The sequence below is a fragment of the Diuraphis noxia genome, unplaced genomic scaffold (genome assembly GCF_037042655.1).
Source record: "Diuraphis noxia isolate RWA-SAM2 unplaced genomic scaffold, SU_Dnox_SAM2 contig0003, whole genome shotgun sequence".
In the NCBI taxonomy this organism is placed as follows: domain Eukaryota; kingdom Metazoa; phylum Arthropoda; class Insecta; order Hemiptera; family Aphididae; genus Diuraphis; species Diuraphis noxia.
In genome coordinates, this window is record NW_028301713.1 from 73,861,051 (window position 1) to 73,873,660 (window position 12,610).

Sequence of the window (12,610 nt, forward strand, 5' to 3'; positions counted from 1 at the left end):
TAGTTAGTTGCTTTTGATAACTAGGTACTCGTATAACATACTGCAGTGATGTATGCAGGCGTTTAATTAGATTTCTCACAACTAAATGCTGCAATGGTAGACGCGATATGCAAAAAGCGTGCCTGGAACTTAATTTTCTGAGTACGTTATGAAGCCTCTGCGACGAAATGGACAGAGGACTTGTAGCTCTAAAATGCACTTAAAATGTTTTTAACACAAATGTACATTCCCCAAAATATGTATTTATATGCACAATAAAAAATCAAAACTAGCTTTGTGAAAGCATGAAATGTATTTATAACATACTCTGCTATTTTTGTGACTGAGCAAAAAAAGTATGCAAATGCTTCAAGTCTTCTTTTTTTTTAAGGGGAACCCGCGGAAACATAGGCCATTGGGTGTGGGGTGGTACGGTAGGGGTTATTTTGTATATTTGTCAGTAGGTTTTTTTTTAAGTGGGTAGGGTTGTAACATGTGTTTGTGTATGTGTGGCAAGGATATGTTGCTAAAAATCCCGGGTGGTCACCCATCCGGGAGCTAGCAACTGCGGCCGGTACGTATGCTCAGTACGTTTCCACAGATTGAGCATACGACCGCGCCTCATCAAGCCACATACATATTCTTAAGAGCATTGAATGTATGACCAAAATATGAGGTCGATAAAGGAAAATCTAGTGTCAACACATTGGTGTATTGAATAAGTTACTTAATTGTTGAAACTTTTATTATTTTTTATATTTTTGCAATCATTTGGTACTGTACAAATTTTTACAATGTAAAAATAATATCGGTAAAGCCTTTGTATTTTAACATGTAACTAACTTATCACCAATAAAATATGTTTAATTTAAAAATAATAACAAAATTCATATATCAAGATGTCTGAATTGACGTCTCAATTTCTCGTGTTTGTTCCTTTTTTCTTTATGGTTCTTCCATGGTTTGGATGTACTTTGTTGAGCTTGACTATAGAATGAGAAATATTATTAGATAAACAAAACATAATAAATTGCTTACTACATACTTATTAATACTGCCCATTATATCCATCTTTTTCATTCCTTTACTGTGTGCACCCATGGTTGTTTTTTTAAAAAACGTATTGTCTAAATCTGTTCCAGATGCAACATTTGGCTGAAAAACACAGTGATTGTGTGTGTTAAATAACATGTTATATTTTTAAACCAAATTAAAAAATAAAATGAACCTTAAGAAGAATGTTTTCAAATGGGGTGAATGTTTTTGTTGCGCGATTTTCTTCAGGAGGAGGGTAAGAATGAAATTTTTTTTGATCAACTCCTGGCGGAGCAATACAAAACAGTAGCCGACCATTAACATAATGCTTAAGTATTACACGAGCTGCTCTAGAACCATCTGGTTGCCCATTTGCTGTCATGTATCCCCTACTACCTATATAGGTTAACATAAATCATAAATGCTGCAATATAAAACGCCAAAAATTAGTTGAAGATTAGATTACATGCATAAGCATTGAGAAATTCATCAGCTGTGGGTGGTCGGTTTGGATCCTCGCCTTCCAATGGCTTTGTTACCATAATACTAAACTGATCCTCTAATATATGTTTTGGTATTTGTGAACAAATTATATTCACAGGCGGCCTGTGATCCCGCATCTGGTCAATGGGAAGAATACCGTTTATAATAAGGTCAGCTTTAGTAAATACAAAACTAGGCATAACTAAACCAGGACAATCACATAACATCAGTTCCTTGTCAACAAATAGCGTCTGAAAAAATATTAATAAATACTTTTATGATCTCCCTTGTTCAAATTAATACAAATTAATAATAAAACAAGAATATTTCAATCACAGTAATCTCACTAATCCAGACAATTTATATTCCATACTTTAGTACTCATGTATGATGTATAATATACATACACATAAATTATTTAAATCAAAATCGATCGTATAAATTTTAGGTACATATACTCTGTTCGGAATGAGATCGTACCTCGGCGGCGACCAGTTTTCGTCTACAACGAACAGGTACTTCCCCCACCTAATCAAACGTAAGACTAGCACTGCGGAACGAAGCCACGCCCATGCGCAGAAGTCAGCCGCCGAGGTACGATCTCATTCCAAATAGAGTATATATATATATATGTAGGTACCTCTACGAAATATTCGGGAACAACCATGATTAAGACTTTGAATTTGTATAAATACAAAGGTGTTTTTAGAATAATATTTATTAGCAAGTTAAAAAAAAATGTCATTCCGTTTAATCCAGATAGAGTCTGGTCACATCTAGTCCGTATAAACGAAACTACTGTATTTATAAATATTTTTCCTTGAATTTTACTAAGATAAGAATAAATTATGGCAAGATCTCTAAGTTGATGGATATTTTATAATATACTAGCTGAACCAGTGCACTTTGTAGCCCGTTAAAAATTATACCTATTGTATGTCTCAACCTGTGTGTTAAATTTGTTTCCTGTGATTTTGCTAGCAATATACTTTTATACATCTAGATAGATATCAATTAAAATATACTAAGTAATAATCTTATAACAATGTTTAATTCAGTTTATCATTATGTAATTTTATTTGTTTTATCTAGAATACTCTGAAAATTTAAATATTCGATTGAATGATATTTGGGTGCATCACTTTTTAATTTAGCTTATCTTCTGCCCATATGTCTAATATATACTCTGTACCAAATTTCATCGCAATCGTCCGCTAGTTTAGGAACGCATAAAAGACAAACAGACAGAAATCCAAATCCATTTAATATATATTTAGATAGATTAAGCTGACTTAATGAACTGTGAAATATGATACCTGAAAATGTTTTGTTTTTCCTGGAGTAGAAGACACTGATACTTTCTTATTAACAAGAAGAGTGTTGATTGTTGAACTTTTACCAACATTTGGGTAACCTACTAAACCAATAGTAACCAATTCATCATTCAAACGTTTATTATTTCCATGAATTGTTTTAAAGAGACTGATTAATTCTTCTTTAGTTAATAACTTTGAAGAATTTTTAAACTTAGGACATTCATCTAAACAGAAAAATAAAAATAATAATAATATTGGTAAAATAGTTTTAAATAAAATTAAATATTTTACCATCCACATCTCCAATTACTTCTTCTTCTTCATCAGTTTCATAATCTGAACTGTTCCATTCTTCATCATCTGCTTCCTCTTCTTCTACTTCTTCTTCTTCTTCTTCTATTACCTCTTTAACCTAAATAAAATAAATAATGAATAAAAAAGAACAATTTGAATAAAATGTTGTCTACCAACAGAGTCATCAGCATCTTCATTTCCTTCTTTGATAGTTTCTTCACTTTGTTTAGCAGAATAAAAAGCTACTGTAATAGCTATGGAGTCAAAATATTTTGCCCATGATTTACGTTGTTGAGCAGTTAACAAATCAGATTTGTTCAATAACAATAAATTAGTTTTATTTTTATCCACTTCTTTTGAATATTTCTCTAAGTCTTCACAATAGAATAATAATGGGTTGCGAGCATCCACAATTTGAACTAATACATCACTCCTCTCAACAACTCTCCACAGCTGCCTCCAAAAGCCCAAGTTTTTTTCATAAGGAGTCAACACCAAGCCCTGTTCTTCTTGAAGTTCTGCCAATGCACGACGCCATTCTAAGAAGTTTTGTCTTTCTTTTGATTCTAAATCTTCAGCTGTAGTGTTGCTATCCCACGCAGGTCTATTAATCAAAAGAATAAAATGTGTTAAATATGTTTGCTTAAAATATACATTAGGTCATACTACCTTCGGGGAATTTTAATGAAATGTTTGAATTCCTTGTGGGACTTTTCAATTTTTGACCGTTCTTCATCAGTCAAAGTACCAACCATTCGACTTTCAGGCACAAATTCAACATTTAACTTTTCAGCCTTAAGAAATTAGAGGTAATGAATTTTATTACAGTATGAATAAACATGAAGACATAAATATTACATAAAATAATTTAATTACAACAGTTACTTACTGTAAATTCAGTTCCAGCCAATTCTGCTGTGGATAAAAACTCTTCAAAAGAACTCTGTTCTGTTACAGACTGCAAATTGAGTCTTCCCCAGTCATATCCGTCAGCTAAATCGGATGTGTGAAGCTATTATAAAATATGTATAAAATTATTTCAAACGGACCAAACACAATATTATGTTAAGACTATTTTGCAGATAATAAAAATAAATAATTTAACAGCAGAATAATAGCGAATGTTATACTTACAAATGAGTCCGAATTCAGTGTCCTATTACTGCGACCAAACCTGTCTTTGATCAACGCACGACCAAAATTATGACTGCCTCCGCCTTTCTTCTTACCACCCATTGTGCAATTGCCAATTCGACAAATCTATACTCAAATTCCGTGTTATTGAAAACTATAAGTCTATAAAGGAATGAGAATATATAAATGACAAATGTATGTTTTGATAAATGATAATACCTTTGTAAAACTTATAAAAAAATTTCACGTGTTACCATATCTATTCTGTGCTAATATTGTAAACATGAAGATTAGAGATAAGGAGACCAAACTCCTATGAGCCGCCAGTTTATAAAGTGGCCCGACAAAAGTCGCACGGTTATTCTGCCACCAGGAGCGCGTCGTTCGATTAGAGGGCTACATTTTACAATTATAGCATGTACTATAATAGGAATTATGTATGTTTTTCGAATTAAACATGATTTATTATTCCTTGCAAATAATGTATTGCTATTTGCTTTATGATTTAGATCAGATCTAAAACATATATACAGAATAAGGGGGATATTGGTTAAAATTGGTTCAATAATAAAAAACAAATATATTATTATAATTAACTATTAAACACATGGGCATGGATGATTTCCATATGATTATTTATTGAATCCATCAAAATATTAAATTTATAAATAGACAATGTATACAATGATAAGGTTTCAAATAATTTTTATTATTATTTTGTATTAGTTTGATTATTTAAATACAATAATTATACATAAAACCAGAGTAATTTGTATTTTTTATTTTTTTTACCTAAACATTAAAAAATAAAAATGGTTAAGTGCTGTTTTGTACCAGGGTGTAATACTGGTTATGCTTTAGATGTAAAACAACAAAAATCAATTGGATTAAAAAATAAAAGTTTATTTAAAGCACCCAAAGTAAAAAAAAAAAAAACAAAATATCTTAACCTTATTTATGAATAATAATTTTCCTATTTAATTATTTGTTACATAATATGTTATTTAGAACACAGAGCTTTTAGCAAGATGGCATAGAGCTATACCTAGAAGAGACAAAATGCTTACGGAAAAGTGCTATATATGTGAATTGCATTTCGAAGAGAATGATATTCTACTTTTTGACGAGACTATCTTAAATGATGGAACAGTCAATAAAATTAAAAGAATTAGACCCATATTAAAAGCAGGGGCAGTTCCTTCTATATTTCCAAACTTGCCATTTTATCTAACGAAGCATACAATGAATAGAAAACCTCCTCTTAAAAGGTCTATAAATATTGATAAAAAGATATCTAAACCAAGTCAGGCATGTTTAAATACAGTTGAAAATTCCCACGAAGAATTTTCTTTTCAGTATTTAAAAGAAAATCTGAATATGTTAGAAAAACCAGATAATAAATGGATGTTTGGATTAACTGATGATGAAGTAGTGCTTGCAATATGGACTAGTGATTCTGAAAAAAGAATAGTAATTTCAAATAATTTAATAGTAAAAGTAAGCAATTAATTAGTCAAAAATAAAATAAATAACTGTACAAACCTATAATCGTATTTTATATTAATTCATATTATTCCAATTCTTTATACATTAAATATTGACAGATTTTTTTGAATGGTATTGAAATTTTATTTGACTGCAACATTATTAATACAATTTTATTGAGTATGAATGATACAAATAAGTTATTGAAATATATACATTCTTTAATAGCATGTAAAGGGATTACATCAGCAAATAACATTAACAGGTAAAAAATGTGATGTAATTATTATATAATTTAACTAATATATTATAATTAATATATACAAATAAATAGTAATAGGTATTAATTTAGTTAATAAATAATGTTTCATACCTATATTTATGTTTCTATCAGGTCTATTACATGCAAAGGTTATGTTGAAAAACGTCTAGGGCAACGTGGACCACTGAGTAGTTATTGTTTTGACTGTAGGATAGAACGAAAAAAAATGGCTGATAGAATAAGAAAAAAAGTTACCAATCCTCATGGTAAAATTAGAAATAAAACTCAGAAATCAGCTAAACAGTTAAAAAGAAAAGTGTCTAGGCTTAGAAATAAGGTTAGTTAACAATACTTTAAATAAATCAAACATATTACATCTATGTCACAATAGGTTATTGAGTTAAGAAGAAAAATGAATAAGATAAAAGAGTTGTGTGCTTCCACAAATGAGGAATTACTAATTAAGACAATCCAAAAACTGCCAAAAAATCAGCAGGAAGCAGTAAAAACATGTTTTGAAGCTTCTAAAGTAGCAAGTTCTAATGGCCGTCGTTATACACTTAATTGGATATATGAGTGTATGCTTATAAGAATAAAAAGCAGAAAAACTTATGAACATATACGAATACATAATATCCTGGCACTTCCCTCTGTAGAAACTATTAGAAAGTACTTAAAACACACTAAAGGCGTTTATGGTTTTCAGCCCAGTACTTTTACATGTTTAAAGGAGAAATCAAAACATATAAATATAAATGAAAGAAGAGGTAAAATTTTTTTTATTGTTTATTTATTGAAAAAAATGCAATTAATTTTTTATTTAATTTATAAAAAGGTACTCTATTGCTGGATGAAATGAAAGTTTCAGAACAATTAGTATTTGATAAGGAAACTTTAAAAGTAAATGGATTTACAGATTTGGGAAAATATACTCCACTTGATCAAAAACAAAAAAAGGGAGACCATGCTTTGGTATTAATGTTTCAGCCATTTAGAGGACAGTGGGTCCAAGCAGTTGCATGTTTCCTTAGTAGAGGAGCAGCAAACAGTGCAGTGCTTCATCAAATAGTTATAGAAGCAATTATATTAATTGAAAAATCAGGTTTTTTTGTGGATGTGGTAACTACTGATGGAGCTGCTTGGAATAGAGGAATGTGGAATAAATTTGGAATAAGTGAAAATGTTGTGAGCTGTGAACATATTTTTGATAATAATAGAAGACTATGGTTTATGTCAGATTTCCCACACCTGATAAAAAATTTGAGAAATTCCTTGATTAAACAAAACGAAACATGGGTAAATATAATCTCTTTTTAACATAAGAAATTACTATTTATATAATAGAAACATAATATATAATATACTTACTTTGAGAAAATATTTTTTTATTGATTTGTTTTTGAACCCAATTAGACACCTGAAGGAGGAATACAAATAAAACATTGGGATGCTGTTGTAGATGAAGAGAAATTACAAGAATACTCTTTGAAAATTTCAAAGTTACAAACGGAAGATGTGCATCCAAAATTTTACCAAAAAATGAATGTTGGCCGTGCATTTAGAGTAATTTAAGACATAGATATTTTCATACAAAACATTTAATAATTATAGTAAAGTTATTTTTATTTATTAAAAATGTTGTTTTTATGAATAGTTCTTTAGTGAAGATACTGCCATAGCGATGGAGTTGTATAAATCCAACAATACAAAATTAGAGGGATGTGAAAATAGTATTAGTCTTATAAAAAGAGTACACAACTTAATAAAAACAATGAACTCTCGAACACAAAACGGAGCCCTTAGAATAAATTCACCAGAAGAAAATGTAAGAATTTTTAATACATATAAAAAAAAAATTGTATGCAAACTTTTAAGATAAGTTGAGCATTATATATTACATAAAATTTTTTTTTTGTTTTTGTTATAGTGTATCAAAGAATTTCTTGTATATTTAATTGATTGGGAGTCAAGAGCCAAAAGTTTAGGTTATGGTTTCATAACTGATAATACATGTTATGGCTTAAAAGTAACTTTAAAAGCTACATTAGAACTTTTATCCTTTCTCTGTGCTGAATGTGATTATTATTTTCTAATGACATCACGCTTAAACCAGGATAGTTTAGAGGTAATTTAACCTACCATATTCATCAACAATATAATAACTTATATATTTAAAAATAAAAATTTCTTTTAGAGATTTTTTGGAATGATGCGTTCAGCTTGTGGTTCAAATGATCATCCGGATGCTATTCTTTTTATTCAAATGTTCAGGTTACTAAGCACATATTCACTTGTAAAGCCTCCAAAGGGTTCCAATGTTTCTGGTGGAGATATGATAAATACTCTCTTGAATATTAAAGATATAACCAACACTAATGAACGAGCCCAAAGAATAAACCAAGAACTAGATCAAATTTTAGACAAAGGACATTCTGAAAAAATTGAATTTGCATCATATATTCATGATCATGATTATAGTTTGCCTGATACTTCAAGTTTAATTTTATCTTACTTAGCTGGATACATTGCTCGAAAATCAACCAGATTTACCAAGTGCCAAAGATGTCTTTTAACTTTAAAAAACGAACTTATTTCATCTAGAGACAAACTTATTGACATGCGTTCCAAAGGATATTTGATTCATCCATCAGATTGTCTTTTTGTTCTCATTTCAACACTAGAAAAAATTACATTACAGACTTTAATTTCTGAAGAATTAAATGTAGACACAATTTTTTCTATAACTTCTAACTTATGGACGGACACCGACAGAGCATCTTTACCATTTGTTGGTTGTGAAGAACACAATAAGGATCTGACAAAAAGTATTGTACGCTTTTTCATTACAATGCGTATGCATTTCATTGTAAGACGCTCAAACTACAATGAAACCACAAAAAAAAAGGAAAAAACCAAGTGTAGTAGAAAATTATCAAAACTTTAGTTCATGTATAATATGTATAAATAATATACATACCATTTTTCATTAAACTTGTAGTCATTATAGAATATTTTGAATTTTAAACTTTTTTTACAGGAAACACCTTTTGAACTTTAATTATATATTTAAGTACACTTTAATATAAGCAGGTAATAAGTAATGAATGATAATTTATATTTCATTCAAATACAAAAAAAAACGTACATTTATAGTAAAATACGTATAATATGTGGTAAAACATAGCCCTCTAATCGAACGACGCGCTCCTGGTGGCAGAATAACCGTGCGACTTTTGTCGGGCCATATTTTGTATACGGAGTTTGGTCTCCTTATCTCTAATCTTCATGATTGTAAATTTGTAAAACAACAAATAATAACTTCTTATCGCTGTTTGAGAATGTTATCAATTAAGCATGTTGGTGTGATAATAATATATTGTTCAGTGATATGGATATGATCTAAGGCATAGAAAAGAGATTAAGGTTGATCTAAGGTTTCCATTTTTAACCATAGATAATAAAGGAATTCTTTATTATCTATGTTTTTAACCATGTTCGTGTCGGTATTACGTTATCAGTGATTTTACGCGGGAGTTCGGTAAATGCATAGATAATATATAATATCTATGGGTAAATGTAATTATATTTTATATTTTTTTTTATTTATTTATATCACTGTTCTATGTTTATATAGTTATCTTAATTTTACAAAATATTACCTGTGTTTTGATATTGTCAATATTTAAGTAACGAGTTCAGAATTTTAGTTCACTAGATTTCATTTTTCATACAAAGATTACTAAATTCCTGTTTCAAATTAAAATAACTATTTTTTGAATTCCTGTCAATCCCTTGATATTAAGACGAAATTATAACTGCAATATTTAGGTGAGTAAAACACTAAAACCATATCATTTTATTTGTTAGAATGTTATACGTCGGAAATAAATAAATTACAAAAAAAAAAGAATATTCTACCTTTTTACTTTGTAATGCTTTAATAATAATAATTAATAACTATTAACTTTTCTTAAATCGTGGTTTGTATAAAAAATAGTTTCGCTTTGTTATGATATAGAAATTTAAATTTTTTTGTAGTATGTAATTCTGAACAGTATAATTAATAAAAAGGTTTCTTTTTCCACAGTATATCCTTATAATCCAATGTATACATTTGTTGTTGAGTTCAACAATTGTACACTGTATTTTAATTAGTGTTGTTGTTTTTATAGAATAGCAAATTGGATTGAATTTATCCAACAACAGTTGAAGACATTTTACTTTTCATTCATAACTCTGCTCAACAATGGCGTACAATGATAATCATAGAAAATTGTTGCAGTATTTCATGCACGAAAGGATGGTATCTGAAATTGATGCTAAAAAGGTAGTTAAAATTCTATTTCCCGAAAAAAACATTGATGACATCATTGAACTAATAAACACTAAAATTTCTCCACTTGAATTCAAAATCAACAAAGTGATTAGTGAACAAAATGGGAATATAGTCTATGTATTTATTGCTACGTTTCTCGAAGATTTCAATGCTAAACCGGATCCAAGCAAAATAATCTTTGGCAGAATCGTTAATCATATTTTTGATTTAGGTGGAACAATAACGTATGACCAACTAATGACATTTTCTAACAATATGTCTGATACTCAGTTGGATAACTTTTTTGCATCAAAATATTTGATTGCTGATGACAACAAAAATTTATTTTTGTCACCACTGGCCATTAGCGAATTGGAAGGATATTTGATTGAAAAATTTCAGGATAAAAGATGTATGGGTTGTATGAGTATTGTTGGGTATGGTATCAAATGTCAGTCATGTGAAAAATTTGCTCATGGACATTGCTTGACTACATATTTTAAAAATGTGGGCAGCAAGAAGTGTCCTAAATGTTCTAAGGCACTTGATGTTAGTTGGAACTCGATAACAACATTCAATAATTTATGATACATGTATTTTATATTTGATTTATGATTATAACCTATGAAATTTATTATAGAATTAAGTTTTTTTTTATGTAATATTTAAGACTTTTTGTTACATCTTATTGTTTATAATATTTAATTTAAAATTACAGTGCTATAGCATAAAACTGGATGTATATATTAGTATTTGTATATATACAAATAGATAGTTAACTGTAAATTTAAAATTAAATGTTGCTAGTAAATATCTATAAATGTCTTGAAAATATGGTATCAATTAAGCGGTATTTAAATAGACAATATTAATTTATAACTTTCAAAAAAAAATTTGGGGAATGTTAGAATTTTCAAACGATTAAGGTATTAAATATATTATGATTATTTAAAACTAATATAAATATTTTATCATATTGTGTCTAATGAATAACTATTGTTTGTTTATTAATACAAACATTTTACTGACTTACATATTATTTACATAATATTATATTCACAAATAATAAAAATAAAAAACAGTAAAAAAAATATAACATATTTCTTGAATTCATTTTACAATATTTAGTACTATTATAGCAATATAAAATGTAATTTTTATATGTAAAAACATTAAGTATAATAGCATATTGTTCTTAAATTTTATTTACAAGACATATAACATTGTGTATGATTCAAAATGTACAGTTATATATCATTAAAATGTTGAGCTAAAAAATAAAAATATTTTATATATTATATTTTAATGTGAAATCTTTATTTTAAGTTAATTCTTCATACTATTTTTTTTAAATGTAGTTAATTGTTGATATTATTTATACTTACCTATATTAACCAATAGGGGTTAGTATCGTAAGAAAATGTTAACACAAATTGGTAATACAGAGTGTCCTGTGAGGATTTAACCATTGGGATATCTCCCGAAATAATAGTGATATCAAAACTCTGGTTTTGTAATAAGACTCACAGGGATAAGAACTATAATTATTTCATATTTTAATGTTTTGGTAAAAAAGTTAAAAAATATATTTTTTATTTAATTATTTCCAAAATAATTGACCATAACAATTTTGTAGAGTTTATTATTCTGACAATATTGACATTTTAAAATTTTATTTTCATTAATTTCGAGAAAAATTGCGAATTATTTAACACTGTAACGTTATCAAACATGTTACCAGCCATTCCGTGCGCATTCCCATACGGCCGGCCGAATACTTTCCGTGTTCCTAATACTTATAATCGTATTTTATTCCTTCAAAACTAGAAAAAATATTAAAAATTGGGAAATTAATGAAAATAAAATTTTGAAACGTTAATATTTTCAGAAAAATAAACTACAAAATGGCTATCTTTAATTTTTTTTGGAAATAATTGGTTAAAAATATATTTAAAATTTTTTACGAAAACATTAAAATAAATTAAAAAATGAAATAATTGTAGTTCTTATCCCTGTAAATCTTATTATAAAATCAGAATTTTGATATCTCCATTATTTCGTGAGATATCACAATGGGTAAATCCTCGCGGAACACTCTGTATTTTATCCACAGAATATAAAAAATTATATCCCTAATATCTATAAATTATTTGTTGCTGCACTTACTATTCTGTGTAATGCTAATTAGCTTAAAAGTTAATACATCAAAATGGACTTTTTCGCTTATAAACTATTAATATACACAAACATGAACAATGGATTTGGTGCAGAAAAATGACATTGGAAATGTTTATGACATGACAGATC

At 28.2% G+C, this 12,610-nt stretch overlaps 3 protein-coding genes across 3 annotated transcripts; 2 read left to right on the top strand and 1 right to left on the bottom strand.

The window, feature by feature from the left end:
* Nucleotides 1-710: 710 nt before the first annotated feature.
* Nucleotides 711-4,385, bottom strand: Ns3 (nucleostemin 3). Its single transcript, XM_015513894.2, has 10 exons — nucleotides 4,242-4,385; nucleotides 3,997-4,119; nucleotides 3,777-3,901; nucleotides 3,285-3,711; nucleotides 3,105-3,225; nucleotides 2,814-3,037; nucleotides 1,481-1,748; nucleotides 1,208-1,410; nucleotides 1,025-1,134; nucleotides 711-966 (listed from the first exon to the last, which is right to left on the bottom strand). The coding sequence occupies exons 1-10, from the start codon at nucleotides 4,341-4,343 to the stop codon at nucleotides 867-869; spliced, it is 1,803 nt and encodes a 600-aa protein (XP_015369380.2). The 5' UTR covers nucleotides 4,344-4,385; the 3' UTR covers nucleotides 711-866.
* A 915-nt stretch (nucleotides 4,386-5,300) lies between these two features.
* On the top strand, nucleotides 5,301-5,750 carry LOC107171306 (uncharacterized). Its single transcript, XM_089224577.1, has one exon. The coding sequence runs from the start codon at nucleotides 5,301-5,303 to the stop codon at nucleotides 5,748-5,750; it is 450 nt and encodes a 149-aa protein (XP_089080703.1).
* A 3,860-nt stretch (nucleotides 5,751-9,610) lies between these two features.
* Nucleotides 9,611-11,357, top strand: Nse1 (SMC5-SMC6 complex component Non-SMC element 1). Its single transcript, XM_015513897.2, has 2 exons — nucleotides 9,611-9,816; nucleotides 10,161-11,357. Exon 2 carries the CDS (start codon nucleotides 10,235-10,237, stop codon nucleotides 10,889-10,891), a length of 657 nt encoding a protein of 218 aa, XP_015369383.2. The 5' UTR covers nucleotides 9,611-9,816; nucleotides 10,161-10,234; the 3' UTR covers nucleotides 10,892-11,357.
* Nucleotides 11,358-12,610: the final 1,253 nt, after the last annotated feature.